The sequence below is a fragment of the Condylostylus longicornis genome, unplaced genomic scaffold, assembly GCF_029603195.1.
Source record: "Condylostylus longicornis isolate FDR11 unplaced genomic scaffold, ASM2960319v2 ptg000135l, whole genome shotgun sequence".
NCBI classification, from domain to species: domain Eukaryota; kingdom Metazoa; phylum Arthropoda; class Insecta; order Diptera; family Dolichopodidae; genus Condylostylus; species Condylostylus longicornis.
In genome coordinates, this window is record NW_026578103.1 from 6632207 (window position 1) to 6650787 (window position 18581).

Here is an 18581-nt window from a genome sequence, read left to right on the forward strand (position 1 = left end):
AATAAATAACACCAGTTTTGTTGTAAACGCAGATTTTCTTTTTATTTATTAAATGCTTGCATCTCTCATATAATCAATTTTAGTTTCTTTAAACTTCATTTCCTCCTTCATTTCAAAATGTTGCATATATATAGGCGAAGAAAGAATTTGTGTACTCTGTGTATTAAATTTAAGAATAAAAATTGCATTACATTTTTTTAATTCTCGCCTAAGGATGGCAATATATAAGGCTCTTTCAATTTTTAAATTACAGTATATTAGAATCCAAAAAACAAAAGTTCTTGAAAATCACAGAAACCATTTTAGAGGCTCTTAAAATATTTTAAACAACAACTCGTTTTTAAAAGTAAAATTATAAAATTTCAAAAATTAAACTTTTAATATAATTGAGCGATTGTGAAATTGTTTGTCCGCATTTTTGCGTACTTTAGTGCTGTAATAGCATTTCAGTGTTAAAGAGAGCCAAAAAAATAATATAAACAAGAGGATATCAGCCCTCATTCAAAACAGTTTTTTTTTCAAGAAATTTCAAGATACTGTGTGTAATATAAATTTCATAATGTTCTAATCCACAACTTACTCATATAGAGGCCGAAAAACAAAATCATATAAAACTTAGCTCCAATAATTTTATATAATAGTCGACCCGTAATTGTTTATATTATACGTAATAGAACCAATTTGACTCTAAGAACCAACTCTTAGAGTTTCTAGCCAATCCTTGGTTTTACGAGTTCAATACATTAAGAATTACAGATTCAGAATTAGTTTTTAAGCAAAAAAAACGTTTGCGCTAAAGTTCTTTGTATCCTATTACAGTTGGGATTTCTTTTATCATTTTGAATTAAAAACCAAAAAAATAAAATTTAACTCAACACCACAGAAATGAAACGAAAACAAGTTTTAAAATCTTTAAGCCGATAATCAAAATAAATACAAAAATTGTTTGTTCCCATTGTTTTATAAAAAAAATTTTCTTTTATTTATAAATCTTAATAAAAATAATTGAATATATATATAATATCTATATATATATAAATATAAATATTAATATGAAAAAATATAATTAAACCACATTCAAAATAAATCTCAAGTTCTTTTCAAATATTATTAAATTTAAGCTTTTCAAATATTTTTAGTTAAATATAATATAGACGCATTTATAAAATATGAGGACTTAAAAAATTTAAAATTTCTTCATTTAATAATTTAATTTTTATTCTTTTTTGTCATCTGGGGGTGACTGATCATCATCACTTTTGTCAGTCTTTTGTTCATTTACTTGTTCAGTTTTACTTGAATTACCAGGTGTTGATAGGCCACTTAAACGCATAAACATTTCTTCAAGACTTTCGGTATCACCACTTTTATTTTGTTTTTCTACCGATTTTTGTTCTTTGGATCTGCTATGAGCTGATAAAGTTACAGCTGCAACACCAGTCTTTGGTAAAGTTTTAACCTTTGGTTTGGCACCAGTTGATCTACTACTAATATTTGTCGCTGAAGCTTCTTCTTTTTCATTATTTGTATCAGTACTTTGCTTAGAATCAGTTTGATTTCCTTTAACTACAATATCACTATCATCATCGATACTAGCACTTTTTCTATCCATTTTTAATTTTTCTTGTTCTTTCTTAAGACTATTTCTTCTTTCTCTGTTCTCCGATAAACGATTTATCATGCTGGAGCCTCTATTAGAAGTTTTTGTTAATTTTGTGATAAGTTCTGCGCTTTCAATTTCCATTTGTTTGATACGTTCATTTCGGGAATTCGCTTTATCCTGAACTTCTTTCAACCTTTCTTCTACTGTTTTTGGTGATTCTGGACGTGAGGATTTTGCGCTGCTCGTTGTAGCACTAGCACCGCCGTTCTCATCATTTTCATTACGTTTTGTATCACTTGAATTTGTTTTATTGGCATAACGAGAATGTATTGAATCTAACTTATTTTCTAATTCAGTTCCACGTTCTGAGTTTTTAGTCCACTTAGATAATAACATTTGACCTTCTTCTTCTAATCTCCTTAAACGTTCAGCACATCTACCCAACATTGATTCACTTCTACTTTTAAATTGATCAATTGATTCGTTTAATTTTTCACTTGCAGTTGCTGTTCCACTGGCTGTACTATTTTTATCACTTTCATCAGTAGACCTATCAGTACTTCCTTCACGACTTCCAGTACGTCTTGCATGTAATTCTCTTAATTTAATTATCATTGTAGAACCACGGTCATTAGCTTTTCTAATTGAAGATATTAATTGTTTACTTTCACTTTCCAAACGTTGTATGCGTTCGGTACGTCTACGTGTATATTCTTCTTCTCTTTCTGTTAACACTCCCTTATTAGTATTTACTTCTTGAGTTGATGTACTTGTTTCAGGAGAAGGAGATTTCTTTCTTTTATTATTTTGAATGAATTCATTTAGAGGAACTGGATGTTGAACCGGTGGCATTTCATCTTGAAAACGTTTAATTTGTAATTCCAATTTTTCACGGCAATCAGATGTTTCTAATACTCTTGCTATTAAGGATTTGCATTGATTTTCTAAACGTTGTATTCTTTCAGTACGATCAGGTTCAGATGAATCATTCGCAGTTGATTGAGTTGTTCCGCTACCACTTGCAATTTGCTTTGGTATTGCACCAGTTGAAACTGATTCTACATTTATTTCAGTAGCAGTCTGTGATTCAATAGCATTATCGAAATCATCATTATTTGTAATTTGTTCAGTCAAAAATGAAACTGGTGTATCAACAGCAGGAGAACTTTGCCATCTTGTTAAATTAGTATCTGCGATGGTTCGAATAGGAGATAAACTATTACGTCTTTCAAGAATACGAGAATTTTCAATAAAATCATGAACAAATTTATGTGGCGGTATTTTATTATTCTTATTCTGTTCGAAATCTTTTTCATCTTCATCGGTTCCAGAGCCGGCACCATCACTATAACCGCTTTCGGCTGAATTATTTGAATCCTCAAGACGTCTTTTAGCGAATTCTTTACGCATATCATCACATTGAATTTGACTTTCCATATTTTTAGCGCGTGCTGCAGCCCATTTTCTTCTACAATATTCCAATTCCTCTTTTAGTTCGTTGAGTAACCGGCGTTTTTGTTGTAATTGATATCTTAATATCTGTTCATGTGTATGTAATTGTCTGTGTTGACGTTGCATTTTACTAACTAAGTGCCACGTTTTTTGTAATTCTAAACTAACAGCACTGAGACGTTTCTCCTGTTCATTTAATCGATATTCTAAATGTGAATTTAATGTTTTTAAACGATTTGTTTCTTTAACCAATGATTTCTTCTCCAAAATCAAATTCTAAAATTAAATAAATATTAGTTTACAGTTAAAAAATTAAATAAAATTTTATTGAAATCCTTACCTTTAGTTTAATGTAAGTTTTACTAACACTTAATTCTGATTTTGTACCATTTGGTGTTTGAATTAATTTATAACATTCTTCATTTTGACCATTTTCAACAAAATCAACTTTTTCAATTTTCTGATGATTTAATAATTCCATAATGACTCTCCAAACTTTTGGTAAATTACCAATAATTTCCTGAGCAGAAACAACTCTATCTGCATTATTTTTCTCTTCAAGGCATGCATTTTCTTGTTCAACCTCCAATGAATTAGGGTTTATATCTTTTTCTTTACTTTCATTTATGCTATTAGAAGATTCTTTTGAATCTAATGAATTAATATCTGATGTTGTAGTTCCTTTCAACAATCCCATTTGTAATGATTCTGATTTAACTGCTTCTGACAATAATTTTGATTTTGACAAATTTTCTTCTTGTTTTACATCTAGAGATGCAGTTCCGGCCACTTCTTGTAATAATGTATTTTCATTGTCTTTACAAGTAATAGAATTATTCTTATTTTGAACATCATTTAATAATGTTGTAGGACATTCCACAGTTGATACTATATTTAAACTATTATCAACAGTATCATCATTATCATTTACTTGTTTAACAATATCAAATAGCAATTTTGGTAGACTTGCACCTTCATAGTTAGCCTCCTTTGTTGCCATTTCATTTAACAATGTTCGATTCTCTTCTAGCATTACTGTTAAACGATCTATATCTAAACAATTGTTTCCATTGAAACCCATTAACATTTGACTGAAAAGCTGTAAAAGAAAGAAAGAAAAGACAAATATATAATTGAATAAATTGTTCATATAAGCTGGTTACATTATTTATGTAACAATGATGATATTTTCAAAGTAAAATATTGATTTAAGTGGAAAAACAAAATTAAAATGGAAATTTACCAAATTTATAGCATTCATTTCTTCTTTTAATTCACGATTTTCATATTTAAGAGAACCATATTCAGAATTTTTCTCTTCAATTATCTTTTGTTTATCTTGGACATCCTTTTCCAATGTATCAATACGTTCCTCGAGATTTTTAGTTCTGAAAAGAGAGGCAAAATAAATTTTTGTGGGATATTCAAAAATTTTATAAATAAGAAGTTATAAAAGTGTTAAAATCGAATTTAAAATTAACCAATTTATTTGTTATACTTGAAGAAATTTTAAAAATAATAATTATGCCACAACGAATAATTTGGAGAATAATTTATTGGAGTTTAACAATTTTTTAAAAATTAGTCGTTTTGACTTCTTTTAACAGTATAGATGAATAGTTCAGATGAAATTGTCAAGTGTATTTCATTTATTTGTTGCATCTAACAATAATTTTAAAAATACACTCATCTGTGAACTTCTTATGAATTTATTCATGAATTATTTTAATAAAACTTTATTATTTTAAATAACTTATATTTTCAAAATACCATCTGTTTTTATAAATATTTTGTACAATTCATAGATATTTGTTTTTTGTTTAAATCCTATCCCATACACTTCCAGATATAATTTATAATAATTTTTTATCTGTTTTCTATATTCAATTCTAATACAATATAATTAACAATTAATTTGAAAATCTTCAATTTGTTGAAAATTTTAAAGACTACATTTTTATTATTTTCGTCAAGTGTAAATCAATATTATTTTAATAATTTAAATTTGACCAAATCTAAATTATAAAAGCATACTTAATTGCTGTAGTATAAATATATTATATAAATATATATATATATTCATAATGTAAATTATTCATGCATAATGTTTTGCTACATTTTGTAATATTTCCACTGCATTAAATTTCTATAATACCATTCATAATTTATTTAGAAATTATGAAAACTATGCACTTCATTTTTAATTGTTTTTCCAAAAAAATACGTGCATGTGTATGTATATTTAATAGTAGAATTTCAGTCATAATTTTATACAATTAATTTTAATAAAATATTGATATTTGCATTTATTGATAATAAGTATTTATGATCCAGCAGCTCATAGTAAAAACTTAAAACTAAAACTAATCTTAAAAGAACACAAAATCGTCAAGCATTTTATCTTATTTCATATTACGAGACATACAATTTTTATTCCCAAATTTATTGAAAATTGAACTTATGATAACGAAAAATTATTCGGTACTCAATAAAATATTTTAATGCCGTGCAAAGCGCAACCGAGCATCCTCTGTGTTTCATTGAATTCGACTTTATTATGCTGTATTAAATGCCTTTGAATATTCAAATTTGATGAAGTCTCACTATTTATAATTGATTAAAATTTGAATTTACAACCATAGAATTTAATAAATTTAAAATCTTTTTCACATTTTATTAGAAAATGTCATGAATTCTGATAAATTAACTTTAAACTAAAATTATACTAAAATATATTTAAAAAAAAAAACCTTAAAATCAAAATCCTGTGAAATATCAATTTCAGACTTAACCAAGATTATTTCTATTTACCACAGGAAATATGTATAAAAATTTTTTTTAATATTACAATTATTTTCATTCACTTATTTCATATACAAATTAAATATCTAAATTTGTATAACAATATTATTTATTTGCAATTGAATTATATTAAACAAATTGCATATAGATATTATTAAGAGAGAGAGAGAAAAAATTATTGTGCATGACAATATTATACTCGTAAATCATAATTTTTCATAAATAATTTTACGATATTGTATAAACAGAATATTGTTGAAAAACACATACATTGATAACAAATACATTTGGAAATATATATAGTATAACACATATAATTAATTTGTGCAATTTTATCTTAGTTCCTGATGTTATTGACCGATCGATCAGACCGCAAGAATAAATTTTCTTATTTCCTCCTCATCTTCTTTACTCTTACCATATATATAAATGTGTTTGTATATAATTTGTTTTCTTTTGTTTTTTGAAAGACACATAAACAAAAAAACTATATACAAGTTTAATAATGGAAAAAGAAATGGAATATTATTTCAAAAAAAAAATCAAGAAATAAAAGAAAAATTATTCTTTCACCCCACCACCTTCATAAAGAAATGGAAAATTGGAAAAACAAAAAGAAAAATGGAATATTTTGGTGCAAGAAAATTTTTTTTTTCACTTCGAAATTTTTTCGAAAATAAAAACAAAGTCTCCTGAAAAAAACTGTTTTAAAGAAAGCACATATTGTTCTTCATTAACAGGTACAAATTGTAATATTGAAACGGTTTAAAATCAAAAAGCTGCAAAATCTCAATTTTGAAATTTTAAGGTAAATTTTAAGGTGAGTGAAAGGTAAAATGTCAAAATATAAGTTTTCAAAAGCTTTCTTTTCAGTTCATCAGGTTTAAATGTTAAAATTAAAAATTTTGTTTTAATAAAATTTGCTGTTTATGCCTACGTTTTCCATATTCAATAATTAATTATTTTTTAATTTTCTTATTTTCGCCATTATTATTAAATATTAATAAAATTTTATTAGTAATATAGTGAATAATTTTTTTATTAAAAAAGTAAATATTGTAACACTATTTTGCATACTTAAACTATGGAAAAACCCAATCATATGCGGATTGCATATATTTGCACTTCAAAATATTTAGCCAAAGCATAGGATCTTCATTTGATATCACTAATTAAAGAGCTGGAGTAATAGCAAATATATTCTTTCAATACTTTGATTAACACAAAATCAAATAGAACTTATTATTAAAAGTTTGAATAATTATCTGACTGCTTGGATCTAACATTTGAATAATGCAATATTGTTAGAAATATCGGTATTTTAACGAGTATGTTCAAAGTTCTGTTAATTTGCCAACATTTTAAACAATATACAACATATTGAATAGACAAGTAAATTTTTTTTTAATAAGTCAATTTTTATCTTTAACTTTAGCGTGAAAAAAATAAAGCATCTAAATAGAAACCACCTATACAATTGGAAAAACTAAAGACAAAAAAGAATGCAGTTTATAGCACAAAAAAAAAACATTATTTTCCATTTTCTCTTGTAAACTCAAGTATAAATTTTTTATTTTGTACATTGTCCTCAACATTTTTTTTTTGCCACAAAACAATCTACGAGAAATAAGAATATTGAATTGGAATTGGACAAAATTCAATTAGAGAGAAAGAATCTGTGAACGAAATAAAATGTAAATAACCCGGATGTTATGATTATATTGCACTTTCTTATATTGTATATGGGTACATTATTCACTAATATATTGTTATACAAAAAAATATATTCAAGGACATCGATAAAACTACAAATATACAAATAAAATAATTTAATTAGAATGACTGTTATTTATAACTTTGAATTGTTTTTTCTAGCATTCTTGCATTCTTCCAAGGTTGTATACGAGAAAAAAATCTGAATATTAAAAATAATTTTATATTAAAAAAAAAATGGGTTCATATTTGCATATAAACTACAAATCATTTTTCTGAATATTCTTAATAGATAAAATTCTATTGCATAAATAAATTATGCAATATAGAGATAGAGATTTTTGTAAAAATTGCAAGACAATGTTTTTTTTTTTTTTAAATTTAAATTTAATTAGAACATTTTTTACCTTAATTATGACAATGAAATATTAGATGTGTTTACCGAGAATTTTCAAGAATTATTCAATGCAATTGAATTCGGTATGTGAACTCCATTTGAATATCGTTGTAATTTTCTGACAAATGAAATTTCCAATGTGTGCTTGAATTATCAAACAGTAAAATCAAATAAATTTTTAAAAATGGTATTTTAAATTTCTGTTTACAGAATTCACAGTCTAATTTAAATTCAAAAATTTCAATATTAACCAAAAATATTAATTGAAAAATTTTTTAGAAAATTATTTTAAAAAATATTAAAAATTTTTTTAAGAAATGTTTTACAAATTTTTTAAAAAAATCTTTTTACTCGTTCTATCATTCATTTTTTTTTCTCTAATATTTTTTTTTGAGGAATTCCTTAAATGACTAATTTTTTTCTCCTTGTATTATTAATTTTCTTACAAAATTTTTACTGTATACACAAATTAAACTTTTTTTTTTGTTTTTCGAACACCTACGATTTGTTTCTTACTAAAATTAATATTTAACATCATATTTTTTTTTAACCAATGTAAAATATTTTGTAGAAAAATTAGTAAGATAAACATTTAAAATATAATGTTGACTCATAGTATAAAAAGGAATAAGAAAATTTTTATTATTTAGAAAAATAATATTTTAAATTATCCCAGGTTATTTGTTTTGAAATGGATACATTGTAAATACTCGTATAGTTTTATAAAAGAAATATGACTAAGCTTTGTTGGGTTAAAGTGGTAGAATGTTTGCAAAATTGAATTTCGTAATAATTAAATTTATATTTTCTGTTAAAAAATATAAATATGACATAGTATGACTAACCAAATTTAATATACATATATAAACCCACTTCAAAATAATATTAATATTCTGAAATTTTGTAAATTCGAAACTCAACAACTATTATTTTAAATAACTAGATTAAGAGTCCTTTTTGATCATGACTCATGACAATATGTTATCTGAATATTAAGAATTTTAATATTAATAGATCGGTATGGTGTGGTATTTACTAGTATTTTAGATTTGACTCATGTAAAATGAATGAAAGAATCAATTGCTATTTATACCCAATAATTTCCAAATTAAATCATTTATAATATTAAATTGATCAGTTTTAATACGAATATTATAAGAAGCTAAATTTTTCGTTCTATATTTAGATAAATTAGTTTTAAAAACTTACTAGATTAGAAAGTTGGAGGTTATGGTGTTAAAAGTAATACAAGATCATTTCTTGTTTAATAAGTTTTATTCCTGAAGAATTTACCAAACTGGTATTTCGAGTATTTTCATTTGAAGTTAATTTTTCGCTTTCGTGTTGGGAAAAACGTTTTCAAAATTTAAGCAAAATTTTATTTTATGTTTTTTTACCGAAATTCCCAAAAATTTCTGTTCAGAGGAAAAATATATTGTGTAACATTACAAAATGTGAAAAGGGAGTAAATAAAACGAGAAAGGAGTACAATAACACGGTGTTGCAAATACTCCGATCGGAGTATACTATGGCAGTCTCATTTCAAAATATCATAATTTCATTTAAAAATCAAAAAAAAAAGAATAGTTATCACGACGTACAAACTGTTAACAAATATAGCTATACCTATATTTAAATAATATTTAATGAAAAAAAAAAATTAAAAAATAAACGCACAATCCTATTTGCGAATTGTCCTATTTATGAATTCATTAATTTAGGTTAAATTTTAAACGTAGAAATTTTTTTTTAAATACAACGTTTTTAACCAATATACGTTTTTAGGAAACAAAAATATTTTCATAAAATTTATTAATCAATAAAATTTTGTTTATAATTGTTGGACCCAAGTGGTAAGTTTAAATATATATGTATGTATGGACACATAAATTTCATTAAATCGTATTAAATTATACTATGTATATGTATGGTAGAAATTTCGCATTAAATAAGGCTAAAAGAAATTGCGTACATTATTACTCTTAAAATAAAAGTTCAAAATTTTTTTTTAAAACAAAGAATTTGTACAAGATACAAAGTATATGTGTATGTATAAATGTAGAAATTCATAAAATTTATTTAGAAATTCCTGTTTAAAGAATAAAGAAAAAAAAAATTTAAACAAATTAAAATTTGTAACGCAAAATCAAAATGGTTAGAAGCATTTAACCTCATTTAAATTTTGAACAAAAGAACGCTATAAAATCATAAAGGATTGTAATTCTAATAAAATATTCGACATATAGGAAGGACACAGTTTTCTATTAGAAAAATTTCAATATTGCATTCATTACAGCAACAAATACTTATGTAGATGTAACTATTTGAAATTTTACACAATAATTATTGTCATCACATTAAATTTTAAATTTCATAAATGATATTCACCTCTCACATATATTTTCAGTGACGTAGCATAATATCATGCTAATTGTAAATATGTTTACATATCAAATAATTGAACTATATTAACCTATACACTTGTAACATAAGGTATATTAAGTATATAATATTTTCATGTATGCAAATGTACATACATATTATATGATTTAATTTAGAGGTGAATTTCTTTTCGAAAATCATTTTTCTCTTATACTCAGCTGAGTTTCTTCTAATTAGTTTTTATTATTATTATTAAATAATTTTCTAATGTAAATTTCTGTTGTTGTTTTATAATAATGTTTTCTTTTAGAATTTTTGTTTTTCTTTTCTCTCTAAAATTAGAACTAATTTACGTATCTCCACATGCATATATATACAAATAAATTATAAATTTTTATTATACGTTTGGTTATACGTATGAGTTTTTTAAAATATTCTTATAATAAAATTGATGTCTCGTGCGTCTAAAAAATGCTGTTTTATTTTAAATTCTTGAATCGTTTAAATTTTTATTATATAGGAAAATAAAAATTGTATTTGGAATTGTTTAAAATCATTTTAATTAAAAAGGAAATTAAAATAAAGGTAATTTGTGAAGTTTTAAAATAACTAAAGAATTTCTAACAATTTTTTTACTTTCATAAAGCTTACGTTCGTATATTAAATAAATAGACGACAAATTTCACCCACATGTAGCGCATAGTATAAAATATGTATATACTTTTCGAAAAAGTACTTATTTTAAACATCCTATTTTTTATATAAAAATTTTTTTGTTCGAAGTCTAACTTACACTACAGCTTCAAGTAATTTATGATTTTTAAAACGAAAAATTAATTGCAAAGGAGCTTCATAGAAAATCTACTCTTAAAATGAAAAATTTAAAACCAAATAAGAAAATGTAAGAGAATATATACGATATTTAAATTTAAGAATAAGATACGATATTTAAAATTAAAATTTATACTACTCGTTGTAACCATTCCAAAAGCAGGATATTATTTTATGTCCGATTGACAAATTTCGGAATTTTTAGTCATTAGTTCAGGTCATATAAAAAAATTTTCTCCAATTTTTCTCGGATATTTTCAGTAAGTTCTTGAAAAATGTACCTATTCTAAACTTTACATAATGTTTGACACCTTAATTATGACGAAGAAACAACATTTTTAAATGCTTACCGTGAAATTCATGAAAGTATTCATACTAATGCATTTGAATTCTGTGCGAATTCAACTAAAATAAGATTTCTAAATGAGTGTGTTCAAATTATGAAACTAAAAAATTAAATAAATTTTAAATTTCTGAGTACAGAAGAACTTCAAGTAATTTGAAAATATATTGAAGAAATATTACATTAAAATTTGACTTCCATTGAATTCATTTTAAAATCCGAACTTATTTTAGTCTATATGAATACCATAGCATTTATAATTTTATTAATTAATTAATGAAAATCTTGTTTTCTACACCTACTTTTGTACTACGTTGACACAAAAAGGCAGCCATACAGTCTAACATCATTTAAAAAACATAATGAATTTCATATATTCACTTTAGAAAGAAAATCACATTTCAAGGTCACAATATTTCGTGGTTCTTATCAATTTAAGAAAAAATAAATAATTTTAAAAAAATTTCTTTTTTTTTTCTTATTTATTTTTATTGAAAGATTTTCATCAATTTTTCCGTAGAACATTACGTATTCGAAAATTTTCTTCACAAAAGTTTTCTTTCTATATTATACTGACATACAAACGTAAAATATATGTATACATAGTTAGAATAATCATATATGGATATTATATACATAATTATATATATATACACTGTATATAAATATTAAGATATCTGTAAAAGTTGGCAAATTTTATATGGGTTTTTTATTTCGCTTTTCAAAAGATTATATTTCGTAATTTCTATTCTAAGAAGAATTAATCACTTTGATTAAAAATTTTTAAAATCTTATTTAAAAACAAACCAATAAATAAATAAATCGAAAATAAGTGAAAATAAAAGAAACTAAGTGAAAATAAATGATTCATAAGTGTCTAATTTTGCGACCATAAGAACAAATTAATTGAATTCAATTGTTTATGTAAAATAAGAAGAAAATAATTTTGATTAAAACAAAATAAAAATCAACATTTTGTTATTTTAATTAAAGAAAATTAAAATATAAATTAATTTGTTGTATACTTAATTTTCATAAGAATTATTAAAAATTTCATTTGTAAAATTTTGTCATTTTTGTGTTTCTAAAAATTTTTAAACAAACAATAATTAATTTAAATATTGCACAAAAGAAAATAAGAATAAATAGAAAATATATATACATATATATACAAATATATGTACATATTTTTATTATACTCACTTTTCAGTTTCACTTGCCAATTCATCTTTTTTAATTTGAATTTGTCGTAAAAGATTCTCACGTTCGGCTGCGCAAACACGAGCTCTTTCCTCATATAATTGACGTAGATTTCGTATATTTTCCATTTGTTTATCATACTCACGTCGTAAATCCTCTGAAAGTAATTTTGTTTCACGGTCAGCTAATGATTCTTCAATTTGAGTGAGCTTAGCTTTTAACTGTTATGGAATAAATTCATAAAATATTAAAATTAAAATAATTATTAATATATGTAAATAATTTATAATATATTATGCGAAATTACGTTGAATCAATTGTTTGACTCAATTTTTTCTAAAACGTTTTGTTACATCAATTAAACAAGTAAATTTTTTATCATGACTGCAAATGCGGGAATTATTTGAAAATTAATATCAAAAAAGTAACAAAATACGAAAAACTGTTCTGATCACCAGAGAGGTGATTTCTATTTTAATTTCCCTCAGAGTATCAAAAATTTGGGGAATTAACTATTTATGCACGTCTTACAACTCTAATTATGCTTGCTATTTCATAGTTCAAAAGTTCAATTATAAAAATCATGTAGCTGTTACATTAAAACTTCAAGGACAACATTTTTCTACTTTACGAAAAAACGTTTTTGATTTTCGTTTATCAAAACTAAAAAATTTATCTTTCAAGTTTATTGAAATTTTTCTACATTTTATTTAAATCTTCTTTTTCTTGATGAATATGAAAATAAATCAATAATCCAATAAATTTTTTTTTTCGAAAATAAAGTCACTTTGAATTTATTTATTTTAATATAACAGGTTATTCAATATAAGTGTCTTAATTTCAAAGTATTGATGAGGCCATAATTAAGTGGCAGATCGAATTATTACTGTCAGCTATATTCAGCGAGGTCTACAATTTATACCATGAAAATATAAACGCTTCAATAACACTTAAGGTTATTTAAAATTATTGGACTACATTTGGGCTTGTTGTTAGACAGTATTGCCGCTTCAAAAACTAATATATTACGTTATATAATACTCTGAACGTTGCATAAAATAACCGAAAGTTGTATTCATCGATAGGTTGCAAGTACAACTAAGAATGCAATCTGAATGATATTCCATTCTATAAATAATTGTGTAATATGTTGAACATAGGGGCATCAGTCGTTTAACGCACCCTTGCCGTACGCAGCCTCAAATTTTTGCGTTAAAAGAAAATTTTTTATATCTAGAATCGAAAGAATTACGTAATTTATCTGCTCTTCCATTTCGAAAGGCATCTATCCATGCAAATAGTACGTAATTAAAAAACAGTAGGTAATAAAACATATATACATATACAATGTATGACAGTTATTTGACAGATGACGCTATCTAAATTTAATTTTGCTTAATTTAGAAATTTTCCGGTCTTAAAAATTAACATTAACCCCGGGATGATTTCAAACTTCAAACTGAAATAAAATTGGACTCTTACTCAATTAATTTGTTTTTAAATAAAACATTCTTATTTATTAATTTCATTCAAATAAAACATTAAACTTATTTTTAAATAAAACATTCTTAATATGAACATTCTGAAAAACCCTTTACAACTACTTTTTGTATTTATCGAAAATCAAATAAAAATATTTAAGAAATATTTGTTTTGTTGAAATATATTCTTGATTTATATAATTTGGTTTTATATAATATGTATATATGTATGCATTTTATATGTGTCAAGAAAATTAGAAAATCTTAATGCTCTTTTAATCATTAAAAGCAATATAATTTCATTGTAATATATTTGTATAGTTAAATATGTATGTTGCAAAAATTTTATTATAAAATTTTATTTTAGAAATTGACAGTCTATTAGAGTTTTATTTTAAATTAAAATTTTTTTTATTAAATAAAACTTTGGTATAATGAATTCCTTATTATTATATAAAGAACATATTTTGCGAAAATTTCCACTTATACAAAGCCAAAGGAAGTTGTGTTTCTTGGTAATAAAATAAATTCTTAAGTACGCCTTAATTAAAGCTTTCTATTATATTTATAAAGTAGAGAATTATTTTAATTAAATTATGCGACATTACAAATATAAATAAAATAGAAGTTCTACACCAAGATTCATATGTACCAGATAAAATAGAATTGCGTTGAAAATTATAGAAACAGGCAAAAAATTATTACAATTTTCTTAAAATTAAATTTAGAAACTAAAATACAGATACAAATATACATACATAAACCATTTTTTTTTTCATAAAAATGTCCTTTATATCGGATAATCTTGAATTTAATACTAAAAATTTAATTTTTTTATATTTGCTTATTGCAGAATTTCTGTACATGAAATAAAATTCGAAAATACAGCGATTTTCAAAATATTTGTATAATTGTATGTTTATGTATGAAATCCTGTTTCAGATGCTATATATTTATAGTATATATGTAGGTGTTAAACATGTTACAATTTATACAATGGCATGTATAAATTATGTACTTAAAAATTACAATTGTTTTAATTCGTATCCTAAAGTTCAACAATAAATTTGTAAATGCAATATACATAGAACGTCTATTAAACTATGAATTTAAATAGAAAAATTTTACTTTACTTTCGTTCATAGTTCCTGCTTTTTCTTTTATAAAGTTAATTATTATTTTATACCTATACAAAATTCAAATACAATTAAATTCTAAATATAAAACTTCTGTATTTTAAAATAAAATAAAACATACAGTATATACTTATAGCTTTGTTCTAATAATAAATTATTCACTGTATGATTGTATGAATGTACGTATGTATCTTAAAAATCTTAAAAAAGTTTATATAAATTTTTAAAAACAGAAATACAATATGAAAGTACTAGAAAATATGCATTCAAATTTTAAAAAATTCAAATGCATTCAAATTTCTAATAAAATTTATGATATTTTTTGTTTATATTATAGAAATTCTATTGTATATTTAATCAATTTCGAATTTTATTTTCGAAAAATTTTCCTTTTCATACAAAGATAAATTTAATAAATTTTTCTTTTTTTTTTGTAAATTTTCAAAAGAAGAATTACCTGTGTTACTTGCTCCTCTCTAACATCAATCATTTGTTTACTGCATGTAATAACATCTTTCAGGGATGTGACTTGTTTTCTTAATACTCCAACTTCAGAATTTAATGTTAAATTTTCTGAATTTGTCATTTGTAAATTATAATGTGTTTCAGCTAAATCTTTTTGTAATTGTTTAACCATTTCTTTTAATGATATTTCAAATTGTGTATTTTCAGCTATAATTGGATCATTATTACTATTATTAGGATTATCATTTGTAATAATATCATCATTATTATTATCAATATTTAAATGATCATTATCATTTGTTGAAACACATGCATCAATTAATATTTTCTTATTGTCATTATTTGTTGTTGTTGTTGTTGTTGTAGTTGATGTAATATTTAATTCACCATTTTTTAATTTTCTATTTATTTCACGTTCTTCAGCTAATTGACAACGTAAACGTGATAATTCATTTCTTAAATCTGTAATTGCTGTTTGTCTTTCCATTCTTTTAGCTTTTAATTCTTCTTTAAATTCTTCTAATGTTTGTTCTTTTTGTTTAATTTTATTATTAATTATTGGTGAAGAATAGTTATGGTTCTTTAATAATTTATTATCATTATCATCTTCAATAACATCATTTAATAATGATGATGATGTAGATGGTATTAAAATAGAATTCTTTTTAATATTTTTATTTTCAATTAAAAAATTTGTATCACTAATATTTTTATTATTAATAATTAATAGATCACTATTATCTTCTTTTTCTTTTTCAATTAAAATATTTGAATTACTGTTATTTGAATTATTATTATTATTATTATTTGTAATAATATTTCTATTATTAAAATCACTTAATTCATTTATAATTTCATTTAAATTTGGTTGTTCCAATGTAAAATTATCATTATTTTCAATTGGCCACCAATGATCTACTATTATGTTATTATTTGTAATATTATTATTATTATTATTTGCAGTTGCGTTACTGCTATTGTAGTTTTCGTCTGAAGTTGATTGTGTACTACCCATTTTAAATAATTTTCATTCGTTTTTAAACATAATATGTAAGTGTGTTTAGTATATTGAAAAATTTTGCTTTTTATATTTTCTTCTTTTTTCTTTTAATTTTCTTTATAAAATTTTCTGTTTTAATAAATTTCACAAAAAACGTAATAGGAAAAAATCCTTTGTCTGATCTCTTCGAGTTTTCAAAATATTTGTGTTTTATTTTTTTTTTGCCTATTTTTATTAATAACAAAATATAAAACGAAATTTGTATGAGAAAACAAGTTTTTTTTTATTTTATTTATTCATTTTCATATTATATACGATTTATTGAATTATAAATGAAAATTTCTTTTGTTTTTTTTTTTTGTATTTTTCTTTTGTTTTCTTATAAAATACATAAATTTTACAACTGAATTGTATATAACATTAAGGAGTTGATTGATCTTGAAATAAAGAGGCGCGTCGTACTCTTATCGCATATCGAACTTCAATTATATTTGACCAAAACCATATATAATTGAACAGTGCTAATAATAAGAGGGAATGAGAAATGAAAAAGTCTCAAACGACAACGACTCATACGAGCATTAACGATTGCAAATTTAAAATTCAATTTTTATTTTCTCGTTTTGTTCTCAATTTTCTGATTTACACTTTAAATGGTTTAAAATTTTCTTATTTATTTAATTTTTTTCTTTTTCTTTCTTTATCTTTTATTGTTAAAAGAAAACGAAAAATACTAATATATAAATTGTTCTGAACTCTTAGAATTATCGTGAAAAACTAATCTATTTTTGAATATGTGAGTGAAACCATCACAATGTGATTGGTTTCTCTGCATGAAAAATTCGAAGTGTGTTATTTTTAGGTTGAAATTTTATTTCTTTTCTTATTTTTTCGAAAATGATCTTGAACATTGCTATATTTATTAAAAATTGGCTATATACTAAATATCTAAAATTATTAGCTAGAAAATTATTTTATTCGACATAATATAGAGAAAATTTGAAATAGTCAAACTAAAAATTTAGTTACATTTTAGTCAAACATAATTAGTTATTTATGTAGAAAGACGAACAAATTTTCGTGTTAAGCACTTTCACAAAAATTCTTAAAATTTCGACACTTTCTTAAAATTTAGACTGTTATATATAAATTTAATATGTATAAGTACAAATAGACATAAATGTAAATTTTACGTTATTTAGAAAATAAAACTCTAGTGTTTGCATAAATGAAGTAAATATATAAACTAATTTTAATAAATCAATATTTTTTATATAACACTTTTAAGCAATATAAGTAGGAAAAACAGTACAAACAGAATTTTTTCTTGATTTATTTACTTTTTCTTATTGCATACATTTAGGAGGCGACAAAAAAAATTTTTGATTTTGAAGTAAATATTGAATTATTTTGAAATTAATTAATGAAGGGCTTAGGCAGAAAATAAGGTAATAGAAGACTTTTTTTATCATTTTTGTATATAGAGGAGAGGGATAGGAAAGAGCCATAGGAAAAAATGATTTTGGGAAGAACACTAGAGCAAAATTGAAATATCATAGAATAATTTGTCTAAAAAATTTTAGATTTCAGCAGTTTTAAAAATTTTAAAATATTGTTAAATAAATAATAGTATAATTATTATATCACTATATTTATTTGAAAATTTAAAAATACAATTAGAGAAAATGATTTTTCGAAATTTTAATTTTTTAATATTTTGTACCTCTATAAATCCGTTTTAATTCAATTTGTTCTATATGGATATTTTAAAATTTA

At 23.2% G+C, this 18581-nt stretch overlaps 1 protein-coding gene across 1 annotated transcript; it reads right to left on the reverse strand.

The window, feature by feature from the left end:
• Positions 1 to 955: 955 nt before the first annotated feature.
• Positions 956 to 17537, reverse strand: LOC129615370 (repetitive organellar protein). Its single transcript, XM_055530532.1, has 5 exons — positions 15798 to 17537; positions 12727 to 12944; positions 4299 to 4443; positions 3396 to 4154; positions 956 to 3331 (listed from the first exon to the last, which is right to left on the reverse strand). Exons 1-5 carry the CDS (start codon positions 16818 to 16820, stop codon positions 1217 to 1219), a joined length of 4260 nt encoding a protein of 1419 aa, XP_055386507.1. The 5' UTR covers positions 16821 to 17537; the 3' UTR covers positions 956 to 1216.
• Between the last annotated feature and the right edge of the window lie 1044 nt (positions 17538 to 18581).

Coding starts and splice junctions, on each gene's coding strand:
- LOC129615370 (XM_055530532.1), bottom strand. CDS start 16,820: ATGGGTAGTACACAATCAACTTCAGACGAAAACTACAATAGCAGTAAC. Junction 12,945..15,797: donor GAGAGGAGCAAGTAACACAG/GTAATTCTTCTT, acceptor ATTCCATAACAG/TTAAAAGCTAAGCTCACTCA. Junction 4,155..4,298: donor AAATGAATGCTATAAATTTG/GTAAATTTCCAT, acceptor TTTCTTTTACAG/CTTTTCAGTCAAATGTTAAT.